The following is a 15,921-nucleotide window of genomic DNA, read 5'->3' on the forward strand; positions in this document are numbered from 1 at the left end:
TTCTGACATAAGCTAAATTGCAGTTAAAATGGGAAGCAAAAGTTTATAATCTAATTCTTGCTGCCAAGCAGGAGAGGGGAAGAAGGCTCAGGTCTCATTCATGTAAGGCTAAATCAAACATTAGTGTTACGCAGTCTTCAAGATATTTCTCCCTACAGGATATTAATGGATACTTAAGGAAGATGGAAACAGGTTCTATGTACGTTTAATGCATTAAGACCCACAGGTATAAAGCTTTATTATTACTTTTACAATGATAAGGTTCGCTGTTATAGGCAGTAGTGCCAGTATATGTGAAAACTAGTTTATTGCTAGTTTGAAGAGGGCATCAACTTTTTTACTTAAAAAAAAAAGAAATACAGACACTTGTACAAGAAATATATTGGTTTGGGAAATCTCTCATATGCATTTATTAATTTATTCATTATAGAGCAATCTTGTGGCAACTGCAGCAATGCTGAGTTATATCAGCAATGAAGTGCCTTTTGGGTACATGTAAGCAAATGAAAAGAGGAAGACTGCCATTTGATGAAAGTGGCTTGCTGCCCTACTTATATGGTTTAATATCAAATACAGAAAAATAGCAAGAAAAAACAGTATACAGCTTACCAATTTGAAATTTATTTTTATCATCTGTTTTAATGCTTTGAATCCCCATTCTCCCTTTTCACCTTCAAGCTCCAAAACCTATAAAAAAACCACATAAATCAAAGATAATTGTTTTTCTAGATATCTGTAAATTTCATTAAGTTATGCTGAAGCCTATTTAACAATATACCAAGGCAGTCCGGAAATGCTTTTGCAATGTTGTCATTCTACTAACTCCCACTGCTGTCTAACTTGATAGCTTGGTGATGGTCAAAGACATAGATAAATCTTCATCAAGAACTCACTCCTTCCCCACTGTTTTGCTGATTCTGTGATGTTTCATATTTACCATGTTGTGTAAAAATCCCATCCAATGCAACTTTTCAAGCATTATTGGAATTGTCACCGATTCAAGAATTCTGGCCCTATTACTGAGTATTCCAAGTTAGGCAGCACTGGAATTTATACATGCTGTAGAACATGAATGGTCCACCCAGAGATCTGCTAGAAGATCCTGATCAACCTTCTGCTATAGAACAAAAATAATTTTAAAAAGACCTTGAGATTTCACAAAAAAAAGCATATGTATTAGTTTCTCCCCTGAGACTAATGTGTCTTTAACAACTTAAAAAGCCATATCACAAGCAAATATAATCAAGAAACCACCAGAGTAGTGCATAAGTGGATGAAACCAGCAGGAGTCTGGCTTGTGGTATTGTCCAAGCAATGAAGAAAACAAACCACAAGCCTGGGTTTGGACAGCATGGTAAGTTAGGCTTATTCTGTCTGTGGCACTGCAGCAGCAGGGGAGGAAACCTGGAAGCTTTTGAGCAGCATGCCTGAGTATGCTCCTTGTCTGCATTAAGCCAAACTATGGTTTAACATGACATATGAACCATGCCTATGTCCGCACTGACATTGACGCTAAGGGTGCTTAGCCCAGACCACATTATGCATTCCTGCTTCATACTATGGTTTGATAACATCTAGAGTTAGAAAGCAAAACATTAGCCATAATTGGCTAATGAAGTGTGGACGAATGTCCCAAGACTAATGGGCAGAGTTACAGCTAAATCAGGCCACCACAGATCAGAAAGCTCTTACAAATTTGGAGGAAAACATTTAGTTGAAACATAAGAATAATACTATTTTTTTATTTGTACCCCGCCCTCCCCAGTTGGAGCCAGGCTCAGGGCGGCTAACATCATAAAACACAGTAACATGTGTACCAATATAAAGAAACAAAAAAACTATAAACCTTCTGAAAACTGCTGAGTGCTGCTTTGGGGTCATCTTCCTTCAGGGCTTTAGAGTTATAGTACTGATTCTCCAAATCCACATTTGGTTCAGAGTTGCTGTCTTCAGAATATTCCTACGTTCAAAGGGTGGAAAGCAATAATGCAGGTTAAAGCATTAAAAATACTAAGCGATTTGTTGATAAGATAAGAACAGGGAGTTGGGGAGTGGGGGACAGACATCAACCTATGTTGCTACAGTTTGACTTAAGAAGAGTTATTTTTACGTTTTTTTAAAAAAAAATTCAAACAGAATACAAGTACACATAATGCTGAGATGCAAGGGCAGCAGTCTTTACTAGTACACTTTTGATCTACTCAAAAGAAATTCCAGCCAAAAATAGTAACAGCTTTAGCTTAATAAAAGGAAAAAGCCCTACACATGATCCTATCACTTTCTCCCAGAATTGAAGATATATCCTCAAAAAAACTACGGGGGGGGGGGGGGAGCCCACTGCCCACCAACAATTTCTGAGGTAATAAAGCCCTTACTAGGGGTGAATTCCCCCCCCCCAGATGTTCCTGGGGATCCATGCTCTTTTTCCCACTACCACTCCCTTTCCCGCTACAATTTCTATTGTACCCAAACGGAAAACTACTGCAGCTGTCATTCTGAAACTTAGCTGGCTCCAATCCCTCAAAATAGGTAACCATGCCTGCAAATTGCTTCCAATTCCGGCTGAAAGTGTAAAAAGAAGAACCCAAACTTTAAAGGTGACCTGTGTGAAAACCCCTGGATGTAACAGTCTACAAACTGGCAGGCTTAACTCACTTCGAAGGGGCTGCTATACCCACAAATTTCATTTGTGAAGAGAGGGGGGAAAGCTATAGGCATTTTTAGATTCTGAATTATAGTGAATGAGGGCTGAGTGCAAGGTAGGGAGAAGCACAGCTTCATTTTTACCAGATCTAATTCAGTTGTACTGTACATATAGCACCTCTGAAACAGATCAGGTTGAACCTTGAGGCAAGTGCACACACCCCACCTCAAATTTGTGCTTGTGTTCACAAGAGTACAGTATTTCTCTCTAGAAGTATAAACCTGAGAAGGCAACCTTAAGTTTTATTTCCATGAACATGAAAGCACAGGCACACAAAGACAGTTTGGTGGATTGAGAAGTTTAAAAAGAACACTAAGTAAAGTTATGGCTCGAAAGAGGCAGACATTCTCAGCATGCAGCGTAGCTCCAAGTCATCAACACACGCACATGGCATTAACCTCACTTGTTGCTGTGTTGCCAGGGAGATAAACCTGGGCATTTTTAAAATGTCAGCATGCCCCTTGTCCAATCACAACATAAAAGGAATTGCATAAAATATTCAGAGAGCAAAAACGTATTACATTTCACTGATAGCAGTTTACTCTGCACATTACCGCATTCTGTTCTTGCACTAGTCAAGTTCATTGGAGACAGGGATACCTGGTTCACATACAATATCCTAAATATTGGGAGTGAACACCCTCACTCTCTTTTCCTTGTTCTCTGGTATAAATTCCCTAATCTATCTTCTCTTGTCAGCTTTCACTGTAACTTAGCCATGCATATGCAGAACGTATGGTTATCTTTAACCATTAACCTGCTGTAACCGCCCTGTTGGATCATACCAAAAGCCTTTTAAATCTACCATTTTGCTCTCACAGTGGAAAACCAGACAGAAAGAGGATGAATTCTTAATGGCTGCAGTTGTCAGGGGTGGGGAACAGGTTCAGTTCTCACCCTGGTGATGTCTCTGAATGCATCCTTTTACCTTCTGCTATAGTGGCATGATTGACATTCATTTCCTTTTAAAATCTACACAAATGATTACAGAAAGTTAAAATCTTGTCCCTCCATCCTTAGCTGTCTAGATATTGGTGACAAGGATTCTGCAGGAAGATGTGGTGCACTTCTTTAAATATATAATCCCTCTCTTGAAACGGACACCCCCCCCCACACACCTGTAGCAACAAACATTTCACTAGTTATTAATGTGGAACTATAAGTGTATGTGAACTTTCCAAAGAAACAGAAGCAAAACATAAAGATCCCTGTGAAAAGGAGATTTCAAATTTAGATTTCAGCAGTGTGGAAGTTCAGACAACAAACAGAAAGAAGCATCAAGGTGAGTTTCACACGCTATGGCTGCAATCCTACACCCACATTGGACTCAGTGGGACTTTCTTATAAGTAGACACATCTAGGTATTGTGCTAGGTTTTGGTTGGGGATGAAGACTGAAGCTGAATGCATGCAGATGGCAAAGTGTAGGTGTTCTGGGAGAGTTACAGGAACAAGGGTTTGAAGTTAGGCATAAATTTAGCCAATGCACATTGGCACTATCTATCACATTTCAGAGGAACAAAAACCATCAACTCATCCCTTTTCTGAAGATAACATTATGCAAAACTGTGCAAGTCATGATTGATACAGACATTAACATTAGAATTTATTCTCCTGTTAAATGCTTCTACTAGCTTCTTTATCATTTGTTTAAAGTTTTGTCTTATCCAAAGAATGTCAGTTTGTTTTGGGAAGTACGGTATATTGCTTTTTAAAGTCATATATGTAAGATGACTCTAGGTTTGTATAGCTTTGTTTAAAAGCCTCTGCAATGTAGTTTTCCTTAAAGAATGCTCACTGATCTGTGGAAAGCAAAGCTGTTACTCTGCAAATTCCACCTTTTAAGGGTAAATACACACACTTGATGTTCAATACTTATTTCAGAATCCAACTGCTGGGATTGAGAAACAGTGTCCTCCTCCATTTCGAAAGGGCAGCATCAAATATCCTTTTGGTACATCACAGCATCACCATTAAACAGAAATGGATTCTTAACCTGTTGAAGTCCTGTCTTACAAATAATTTTATCTACTATAATGACCCTACAGCAAACATCTACACACCCAAACTATGTCCTCATGTATTGTAAAATGGCAAGAAAAGTCAATTGCATGGAAGAAAAATAAATGCCATCCAGGAACATGCTTAGTTCTCCCTATCCAATATACTTTCAGTTCATGCTGTATTAGGGGGAATGTTAGGAGGGCTTTTCCACTGCTACTACACCTACCTAACAAGTGACTGGTGCTCTCTTGCCGATAACTTTTATCTCCAATGCAAGGAGAGAGGGAGGCGACTTTGCAGAACAAGCATAGCTACCTGTGAACACATTTTCCTGAACTAGGCAAAGTTATGAAGAAATGGACAATAGATGAATGTATTTTTTGGGGAGGAAGCTACTGGTGTGAAAGAGTGTATCAGGAAGCAGTGGTCTGAAGCTTATTTAAAAGCATAGTGCGCTTCTAAATATTATTGCCTTGCTGGATCAGAAGGTCTAGCACTGTTTCCAGCAAGGCCCAGGCAGATGTTTCTGAAAGCTTATAAATAGGACATTAAAGAGACAGTCGTCTCCTGCTTGCCCCAGCACCTGGTTTTCAAGGACAAACTGCTTCTGCACATGAAGGTTCTATTTAGCAATCATGGCAAGTGGCTGTTAACCCTGCAGGAACATGAATAAAAACAAACTGTACCCCCTCCACAAAGCATGTTGTACATAGTTAATTAATGAAACTTGCTCCCATAAGAGACAGTGATGCCACCAACTTGGATGGCTTTAAAAAAGGATTAGCCAAATGCAGGGAGGACAAGGCTATTGATGGCTACTAGCCATAATGGCTATGTTCTACCTCCACGCTCTGAGGCATTATGTCTCTGAATACCAGTTGCTGGAAATCACAGGTAGGCAGAGTGCTGTTGTGCTCATGTTGTGCTTGCAGACTTCCCGCAGGCATCTGGTTGGCCATAGTGAGAACAGGATGCTGGATAAAATGGGCAACAGGACTGATCTAGCATGCTCGTCTTACATTCTTATGTGAGTTGTGTTCCAGCAACATCTGAAGAGGCACAGGTTTCCTACACTGATTTATAAAGGGACCTGTATAGTAGACATCTATTGCTTTCTTTGCTTGATTCACAATGTAATCATCCATTCAGCACTCTACAAGTTAGTTTGAATGATTGTTCATTGATCCAACTAAAATTCTCTGCCCAAAACTCTCCTCAACCTGCAAATCTGGGTAGTGAATATGATACTTGTGTCAGCAAAGTATGGGCACATGTTTAGATCAAAGATGAGGAACCTGTGGTCAGCAGTCAGGGTTGATGGGAGTTGCAGTCTAGCAATATCTCACAGGTTGTTCAGCTCTCTGAAAAAAAGCACTTGTAAAATTTTGTGTAAGTGGAAAAGTTCAACTACTGTACACTGAAACTGTGTTAATTTACAGTAGCTCCAGATCTGTGCTGATGCACTACATGGTTGTTAGGTATCTTAATTAATTCCTTAATTCTGTAAGTAAAGTTATGTTGCATTCTACAGGAGGAAAGGTGATCTGTTCACATCCCATAATCAAGTCAATATGCATAGAAAAGTTATGGAGTGGGAAAATATAGCAATTTTAAACACTGGACTGTCTACATATCTGTCAAAAAGTTATAAACTGACAGAAACCTTATTTATAATAATGCTAAACCTGTAACTATCATACACCAAGGTGGTCTATGCTGACTGACAGCAGTCTTCCAAGGTCACAGACAAGCACCTTTCCTAGCTGTGCTGCCTGAGATCTTTTTAACTTGACATGCCCGGAGCTGGATCTTGTGAACTATGGGTCTTCATTAAGATAACTGTCACCCTATCCCCCTTGGCAGAGCTTGTACAGGATACTATAATATACCCATAACATATCTGTCAGTGTTCTGAAGGGTTTATAGATGTGAGAAAAAATATACACATTGACAGTCAAGAGTTTGAGATTAAGACTATGCTTGTAATTTCTTCTCTGTTTGAATGGTTCTTTGGAAAGGCCATAATAAAACAATAAGTTCATAATGAAATGATATATGGACATGAGGAAGTTGTAGAAATTGACATTACACATAAGCTGTTGCTAAAAGGAAGAAACATGACTTTTCATTCAATCCTACGCATGGCTTCTTGGAAATTGATTCCCACCAAGCATGCATAGAATGGCAATCTAATACAGTAGTATTCCGTGTTTTATATTAAAACAGGAGAATTTCATTGCACAGGCGGCAAATAACTACACAGTTCTATGAAAATTTCAAAACTGTTTTCCTCTGTGTAATCACAAGTACACAAATGATAAGGAACACACAACAGACAATATATCCTGACCCAAAAGAGATGCATGACACATTTCAAAACAATTTTTTAAAAAAAACCCCAGCAATATCACATTTATTAAACTTAGCCACTGCCTCAAATTTTAAGAGTTCCCTTTCAGCAACACAGACCGATTCATACTGCAAACACACGTGTGTACACACACACACTCAGGAAAAAAAATAAATAAAAAGGAAAGAAAAAAACACCACATAAAGCAGTAACCAGTATTATACAGAAAAGGCCCGTTTCCCGCTGCAGTGTATCCCAGTTGGAGTGCATCTGTGTGCTAACCCGTTTCTCACCTCCTCGTCTCTGAGCTGACCCTGGCAGAGACAGCGATCACCCCTAAGCACCCGAAAAGGGCCGATTCTGGCTCCCTCCTCTTCGATGTTCAGGTATTTTAAGGGTGTGGGGGGAAAGAGTACTAGGGCCCTCCTAAGCGCTTTCGTCCCTGACTTTCCAAATCCAAAGAAACGGTTCTTTAACCCACAGGGGGCCCAGACTTCTGGTTGGGCCCGAGGAAGGGCCTACTTCTGCAGCCTCAGGTTTTGACTGGGCTGGGGGTGCTGGTGGCAGGATGAGACACGGAGAAGGTAGGTGTCCCCCCCCCCCTCGAACTATCCCCACTCACGAGCTTCCTCTGCCTGCCCCACATTCCCACCTCTGAGGCGGAGGGAACAGGCTGGCCTTGTCACTTGCACTCGAAAGGAAGGCGAGGGAAGCATCCCTGAGGGAGTCGAAGGGAGGCTCCGGAGGACCCCCTCCCGGCCTGGAAGCTCGGCCTCTCCCCTCCGCCGGGCGCCGGCCTCCCTTTCCCCCGCCGCAGCCTGCCTCCACCCCCTCAGCCTTACCAGGTCGTAGTCCTCCTCATCATCGCACATGAAATCATCCTCCATGTCAGACATCTTGGCCGGAGGACGCGCGCGCGGGGGGGGGGGAGGGGGAGGGGAGGGGAAGAAAGGGGCGGAGGGGAGGGAGGAGAAACAGGCTGCGGCCGGCCCCTCTCCTCTCCCACAATCCCCCGCGGCTCCTCCTCAATGTGACTCTGTTCTCGGGCAGAGCGAGGGAACGGGGTTGGGGGGTGGGATGGCGATTTCGGCGGCGCGCGCGTGCGCGCACCCGTCGGCTCCCTTCAGGTGGGGGTGAAGGGGAGGGGTGTTTTTTTTAATCGCGCGCGGCGAGCACGGAGCCTAATCGAGGGTGCACCAGCAGGCCTGTGGTTGGCAACCGGGCCCTTAACAACCGGCTGCGCCTGACTAGGCCTCAGAGGCCCGACAGGAGGGAGGCGCTTCGGCCAGCGCTGCTCCTGCATGGTTGAATCTGCGCACCTAATACATTTCGCCCTTTCGTTTCCTTCCCTCTCTTGTCTTTTCAAGGGCGAACGCTGTTGTGGTCTCCTGCAGTTGGCACTACCGGAATAAAAAATAATAATAAAATGAAATAAAAATTGAAAATAATAATGAAATGAAATACAATACAATACAGTGGTACCTCAGGTTAAGTACTTAATTCATTCTGGAGGTCCATTCTTAACCTGAAACTGTTCTTAACCTGAAGCACCACTTTAGCTAATGGGGCCTCCTGCTGCTGCCGCGCCTGCGGAGCACGATTTCTGTTCTCATCCTGAAGCAAAGTTCTTAACCCGAGGTACTATTTCTGGGTTAGCGGAGTCTGTAACCTGAAGTGTATGTAACCCGAGGTACCACTGTACTGTTTTTTAAAGGACGGTTTCCCGTGCCTCGCCATGAAAACAGGGCGAGCGTGAACTAAGCATCTGCAATTGCAGATGCTGAAAAGTGCCTGCTGAATTTCTGTATGGCATATGTAGTCAGTTTTTGTTACATGTATACAGTATACAGTATCCCGCTATTCCTCCAAGGAGCTCAAGATGGCTTCCAAGGTTCTACCCATTTTATCCTCGCAAGAGCCCTGTGAGGTGGGTTACGTTGAGAGGCAGTCTTCTTTGCCAATCACTCGTAGCAGAGTAAGATTGTATTCCATGAACCTGGTCTTAACAGTGAGTCCGAGTTCTAGATCCACACAACCTTCCACAGTGGGGACATAAGTTTCCGGGCAGGAGTTGATCATGGTGAGGGTTTGCCAAGCATGCCTTCCTCTTAGGATGTTTCTCCCTTTCGTCCTGAGTTCGAGTGTCTTTAAAGCCCATGACACCTTTGGAAAAGGCTGTTCTCCAATTGGAGCGCTCACAGACCAGTGTTTCCCAGTTGTTGGTGTTTATACTACATTTTAAAATATTTGCCTTGAAAGAGTCTTTAAACCTTTTTTTAAAAAAAAGATTATTGGAATTTTATTTACAACATAAAATAAACCCCCACCCCCAATACACAAATCCACCCTCATTAAATGTGAACAGTGAGCATAACATACAACAATACAAACAACCAAACCTCTTTTGTTGACCACCTGCATTACGTTTTCCATTTTTATGATTGGAATAGAGTAGTTGCTTTGGAAGACGATGATCAGGCATCCACACAACATGACCAGTCCAACAAAGCTGATGTTGCAGAATCATTGCTTTGACACTGGTGATCTTTGCTGCTTCCAGTACACTGGCATTAGTTCGCCTGTCTTCCCAAGTGATGTGCAAAAATGTTCGGAGACACCATTGATGGAATCTTTCCAGGAGTTGGAAATGGCGTTTATAAGTGGTCCATGTTTCACAAGCATACCGTAAGGTTGGTAGTACTATAGCTTTGTAAACAAGCATTTTGGTTTGCCCGTGAATGTCCTCAAACACTCTGCATTTCAGTCGAGAGAAAGCTGCACTCACAGAGCTAATGCGATGCTGGATTTCGGCATCAGTGTCAGCCCTTGTGGAAAGATAACTGCCCAAGAAGGAGAAGTGATCGACACTTTCCAACGTTACACCACTGAGTTGGATTTGTGGCGTTGCAGAGGGGTTATTTTGTGCTTGTTGGTGCAGCACTTTTGTTTTTTGGATGTTGAGTGATAGGCCAAGCTTTTTGTAAGCTTCTGCGAATATGTTTAGGATGGTTTGGAGGTCATCCTCTGAGTGTGCACACACTACATTGTCATCAGCATACTGAAGCTCTATGATGGAAGTTACAGTAACCTTACTCTTTGCTTTCAGCCTACTCAAATTAAAGGGCTTTCCATCAGTTTGATATATGATTTCTACTCCGGTGGCTACTCCTTTCAACCAAGTGTAGGATCATAGCAATGAAAATAATAAATAGAGTTGGGGCGATAACACAACTCTGTTTAACACCTGATCCCACTGTGAATGATTCACTTTGAGAGGTATTGTTACTTGCGATTGTTGCTATCATATTATCATGGAGGAGCCGAAGGATGTTCACAAATTTATATGGGCAGCCAATTTTCAGAAGGACATCCCACAGGGCATTACGATTTACAGTGTTGAAGGCCTTAGTCAGGTCAATAAACGCCATATACAGGGATTGATTTTGCTCTCTGCATTTTTCCTCAAGCTGTCGAGCGGTGAAAATCATGTTCACTGTCCCTGAAGAAGGTCGAGAACCATTTTGGGATTTAGGAAAGGTAGCCTCGGATATTGTTAGGAGAGTGTTTGCTAAGATCCTTGCAAAAATTTTGCTGGCTGCAAATTATCGAGATGCCTTGATAAGTTCCGCAATCTGTTCTATCACCTTTTTAAAAGAGATTGATAATTTTTGCATCCCTAAAGTCTGCTGGGATCTCCCCTCTTTTCCATTTGCCTGTTGCCATGGGACTTTTTTGGGTTTGGAATGGGTTTTTGGAAGATGCCTGTGCTTGAATTTGTTTTATGTGTGTAGATCAATGATGGTCTCCACTGGATCTGAAGAGAGCGTTTGGACAGTTTGTTGTTGTTGTTTAGTCGTGTCCGACTCTCTGTGACCCCATGGACCAGAGCACGCCAGGCACTCCTGTCTGGACAGTTACTGCTTCATATAAACACAAGAGGGAGGGTCCTTTCAGGTTATTCCTGCTCTTCTACAAGCACATAACACAGGGTTTTCCCCGCAAAGATTATTGATCCATACCATCCTGCTTTTTCTATGCTTCACCAGCAGGGCCACATATTCTTACTGGTTATTTACTCCCAGTCTATGTGAGGACAATGGCACATAGTTTTAAGGATTACACATTTTGAACATGAAATTATTTTCATTATCCTTACAAAAGGTTTGGAATCGATGCACTGCATCAAAATATGACTTAAGGACAGTGTTGCTTTTGAATAGATGCTTTTAGATACTGAAGCTCCTTGCAACCATTTTGCTTCCCGTTTTTTTACAAATCATCTTTGGTATGTGTTTGGTCAAAGCATGACAAATGAAGATCTGAACAGGTACCCTATGCTTATACTGTTTCAGCCTGGTCCTCGTTGGAATTAGTTCTACTGATTTTAAAATGTCAACATCTTTTGATGTTAGAGTACATAAGGCCACCTCAAGCAGTTTTAAGATGTGATTCTAAAATGCTTAATTGGAAGTAAGTTCTACTAAGAGCCTTGCTGGATCAGTCAAAAGATCCACTTAGTCCACTTCCCAGGTGGCCTGGCAGATTCCTCTGGAAAATTCATCAGCAAACCTTGAAGTTTATATCACTTTTCTGCTGTAACTCCCCAGCAACTGATCTAAAGTGGCAGACTGTTTCTGATGCTGGCAGTTCCGTTCAGCTATCATGACTAGGACCATAGGAAGCTGTCTTATACTGAATCAAGCAATTCGTCCATCTAGCTCAGTATTGTCTACACTGACTGGCAGCAGCTCTCCATAGTTTCAGGCCAGAGACATTAAGTGTCCTTCCTACCTGGAAATGCCAGGGACCGAAACCTGGGACATTCTGAATGTATAGCAGATGGCTCTACCACTGAGCGATGGCCCTTGCCATAGACTTGTTGTCCGTTAATTTACTAATCCCCTTTTAATGCCACCTAAATTAGTGGCTAGCAGTTCGAAAGCACTCCCGGGTGCAAGTAGATAAATAGGGACCGCTTACTAGCGGGAAGGTAAACGGCGTTTCCATGTGCGGCTCTGGCTCGCCAGAGCAGCGATGTCACGCTGGCCACAGGACCCGGAAGTGTCTCCGGACAGCGCTGGCCCCCGGCCTCTTGAGTGAGATGGGCGCACAACCCTAGAGTCTGTCAAGACTGGCCCGTACGGGCAGGGGTACCTTTACTTTTACCTTTAAATTAGTGGCTAAGGACGCAGGTGGCGCTGTGGGTTAAACCACAGAGCCTAGGGCTTGCCAATCAGAAGGCCGGCAGTTCAGATCCCTGCGACGGGGTGAGCTCCCGTTGTTCGGTCCCAGCTCTTGCCAACCTAGCAGTTCGAAAGCACATCAAAGTGCAAGTAGATAAATAGGTACCGCTCCGACGGGAAGGTAAACGGCGTTTCCGTGCGCTGCTCTTGTTCGCCAGAAGCGGCTTAGTCATGCTGGCCACATGACCCGGAAGCTGTATGCCAGCTCCCTCGGCCAATAAAGCGAGATGAGCACCGCAACCCCAGAGTCGGTCACGACTGGACCTAATAGTCAGGGGTCCCTTTACCTTTACCTAAATTAGTGGCTATCATAAATGTTGAGATATCATTAGTAGTCTAAAATTAACATATCAGATTTAGAGACGGCAGATTAGAAACAGTTGATAATTTTCCGCTGTATATGGACTATAAACGTAGAACAAGCTATGATTTTAGATTTCTTTATTTATTAAATTTATACCCTGCCCACCCTCTAAAGGAGTCCAGAGCAACAAACACATCAATAATAAAACAATACAATTAAAACTTCTAAGTTTTAAAACTTCTTTAAAAAATGAAAGTATGACCATGCAGACACGAATACAAATTATGAAGCAATATATATACATATCTAGAAATTATCTCGGTAAACTATACCATACAAATTCACTGCGATTTTAAATATTTTAAGTATGAATTCATTTGTTGAAAGCTATTGCCACATCTTGTGACACTGAATTCCACACATCATGTGAAATATACTCAGAGTCGAGAGTGGATTTCATGCTCTTTATTCAGCTCATAGTGGTGAGGAGGGAATGAAAGTTTCCCCAAAGTATCTGCTTTATATACTTTATTTGCACAATGGGCTGCACGTGATTGGCTAATTCCGGAATTCTCCTGTAGGCCAATCAGGTTGTGGATTCCCCTCTGGAACTGGATTGGGTGGTTCCTGCAGACCAATCATACTGCTGCATTGTTCTAGGACCAATCAGACTGCTGCATTCTGGACCCTATTGTTCTAGGACCAATCAGACTGCTGCATTTTGGATCCTATTGTTCTAGGACCAATCAGACTGCCTCATTTTGGATCCTATTCTACTCAGTACATAACATCATCCGTTGAGACAGTGACATTTACTTAAAAGTAAGCTTATAGGTACAGGATTGGACTGCTGATTGCCTTCCCGCCATCCCCCGTGTGAATAAACCCTATTTCAAGTTAAAGGAAGTCCTTATTTCCATAAGTGGCGCACGTGGGTGCTTATAGACTAGTCTTCCCGATGGGGGAGGCGCCAGAGATCCAGCAAATAGATTCCTCCTCCTCCCCCGCCCGGTTGAGCTAGGATAATGCACTAAATCTGGCTGCAAGAGGATCATATCTTGCTGAGTTGCTATTTGCTCAGGCGAGTTGTTTGCACAAGCGCTGCCTATACGGTGGACTTGGGCGGGGAATACAAAGAGGAAATGCAGCAGCGGCTGGACGTTTGCAGCTGATTTCTCTCTCCCCTCCTCCGCCCCCGTAATGCCGGAAGGAAGCAGCTTCCGTACTCCAGGATCTGAGCCTCAGGGCTTTGCAAGCTAGCTAGAAAAGAGAAAACCTCCAGCCGCTTTACTTTGCCCTGGTGCGCGCCAACTCGCAAGGAGCAAACCATGGCCGCGGATCTCCCTCCCACCCTCTCGATCCAGCTGATTGAGGAGCCCAGGTGCGTGATTGTCTTTCCTACAGCCGATCTCCAGATCCTCCATCGTTTTTTTTGTTTACCCTATCCAACAATAAGCATAGCATACAGCTTCCATACAGCAAGGAACATAACGATGGAATTAAAAAAAAAATACAAAAACAGGATGTTTATGCTTTAGACACAAAGGATGTTTAAGAAATTGTGTTCCCAAACGCCCATCCTGTTGAATGCCTCACCTCCAACCTCCAGCACTGTTGAAGATTATGTTCCAGATCGATGTTTTCAGACCTGGGACTCACGTTTAACATGAACCTAGGGGATTAATTATTTCTTGTCATTCTCATTCATACACCCCCCCCCCACTTCTTTAATATACTATACAGGGCTGTGGAGTGCTTTTTTCCTGGGGGGGATGGACACAGGGGTACGCGTACCCCTAAACATTTTGTGAATCTAATCTAATCTAAGTTTGGCCTCATTGAGGGGCAGTATTTCAATATGAGTAGGAAAATGAGAGTACCCCTAAACATTTCTTTAAGAAAAAAAAATCACTGGTGCTGTGTATGTTTACTTGGAAATAAGTCCCATTTGTTTGATGGTGTTTATTCCAAGGTAAGTGTGCATAGGTAAAAGGTAAAGGGACCCCTGACCATTAGGTCCAGTCGTGGCTGATTCTGGGGTTGCTGCGCTCATCTCGCTTTATTGGCCGAGGGAGCCAGCTTCCGGGTCATGTGGCCAGCATGACCAAGCCACTTCTGGTGAACCAGAGCAGCGCACAGAAATGCCGTTTACCTTCCCGCCGGAGCGGTACCTATTTGTCTACTTGCACTTTTGACGTGCTTTCGAACTGCTAGGTTGGCAGGAAGTGTGCATAGGATTGGAGCCCATAACACTCCCCCCCCCTCAACCAATACAACATGTCCCTGTATTATTTTTATTTATTGTGTTTGCATGCTGCCTTTCTTCCATGGAGCAAAAGGCGGCTTACATGAGTCTTCCCCCTCCTGTTCCTCACAACAAGTACGTTGGACTGAAAAAATAGCAAAAAGGTCATTTCTCAGTGCATGGACGTAGACAGGCATTTGTTAGGGGGGGCAGAACCTCAGATTTGTATTGATTTTTATTGATTTAGGGTGTCAGCTGCTCCCCGTTCCCCCTTGGCTACACCCATGGCTCAGTGGAAGAACACATGCTGGCCTCGGCTTCAGTCCCTGACATTTCTATGTAGGGCTGGAGAACACTGCTGTCTGAATTTCTTAAGAGCTACTGCCAGTCTGTGCAGACAGTGCTAAACTAGATAGACCAGTGATATAAGGCAGGGGTAGACAATCTGACCATGGAAGCCTAAGAAGCTGCCATATCACACATCAAACTAATCATCCAACTAGGTGACTATTGTCTGCTCTGATTGGTAATGGTTCATGACAGCCTCAGGAGGCTATCTTTTCACCTCACTTGTTACCTGAGATGCCTTCTCCATCGTACCAGTGGTTGAACCCTAAACCTTCAACATGCAAAGTATATGCTCTTTACTATAGCCTCCTGGGATGCAGGTGGCGCTGTGGGTTAAAACACAGAGCCTAGGACTTGCCGATCAGAAGGTCAGCAGTTCGAATCCCCGCTACAGGGTGAGCTCCCGTTGCTTGGTCCCTGCTCCTGCCAACCTAGCAGTTCAAAAGCAACCCAAAAAGTGCAAGTAGATAAATAGGTACCGCTCCGGCGGGAAGGTAAACGGCGTTTCCATGTGCTGCTCTGGTTCACCAGAAGCGGTTTAGTCATGCTGGCCACATGACCCACAAGCTGTATGCCGGCTCCCTTGGCCAATAAAGCCAGATGAGCGCCGCAGTCCCAGAGTCAGTCACGACTTGACCTAATGGTCAGGGGTCCCTTTACCTATAGCCTCCTACGACGTGGTGCTTTCCAGATGTTTTGGGATATAACTCCCATTGGCACCAGC

At 43.4% G+C, this 15,921-nt stretch overlaps 2 protein-coding genes across 5 annotated transcripts in view; one reads left to right on the forward strand and one right to left on the reverse strand.

The window, feature by feature from the left end:
* Positions 1-8,235, reverse strand: part of COPS2 (COP9 signalosome subunit 2) — a 19,657-nt gene extending 11,422 nt beyond the window's left edge. The window contains exons 1-3 of one of the 2 annotated variants that reach the window (XM_083412162.1): positions 7,900-8,235; positions 1,847-1,960; positions 610-687 (exon numbers count right to left, since the gene is read on the reverse strand). In XM_083412162.1, coding sequence (XP_083268288.1) covers positions 610-687; positions 1,847-1,960; positions 7,900-7,953 — 246 coding nt within the window. In that variant the 5' untranslated portion in view covers positions 7,954-8,235. The remainder of the gene's footprint in view (positions 1-609; positions 688-1,846; positions 1,961-7,899) is intronic. The other variant, XM_083412161.1, reaches the window with a different exon arrangement.
* A 1,365-nt stretch (positions 8,236-9,600) lies between these two features.
* The window catches only part of GALK2 (galactokinase 2), a 72,761-nt gene continuing 66,440 nt past the window's right edge, over positions 9,601-15,921 (forward strand). Inside the window, exon 1 of one of the 3 annotated variants that reach the window (XR_014504582.1) lies at positions 9,601-9,747. Coding sequence is in view for 2 of the 3 variants with exons in the window: in XM_083412151.1 (XP_083268277.1) it covers positions 9,662-9,747 (86 nt within the window). In the remaining variant the exon portion in view is untranslated. Of the gene's footprint in view, positions 9,748-13,580; positions 13,986-15,921 lie in introns of those variants that run through there. The other 2 variants (XM_083412151.1, XM_083412152.1) reach the window with 2 other exon arrangements.

This window comes from Podarcis tiliguerta (assembly GCF_965153285.1).
Source record: "Podarcis tiliguerta genome assembly, chromosome: 14".
Lineage (NCBI taxonomy): Eukaryota > Metazoa > Chordata > Lepidosauria > Squamata > Lacertidae > Podarcis > Podarcis tiliguerta.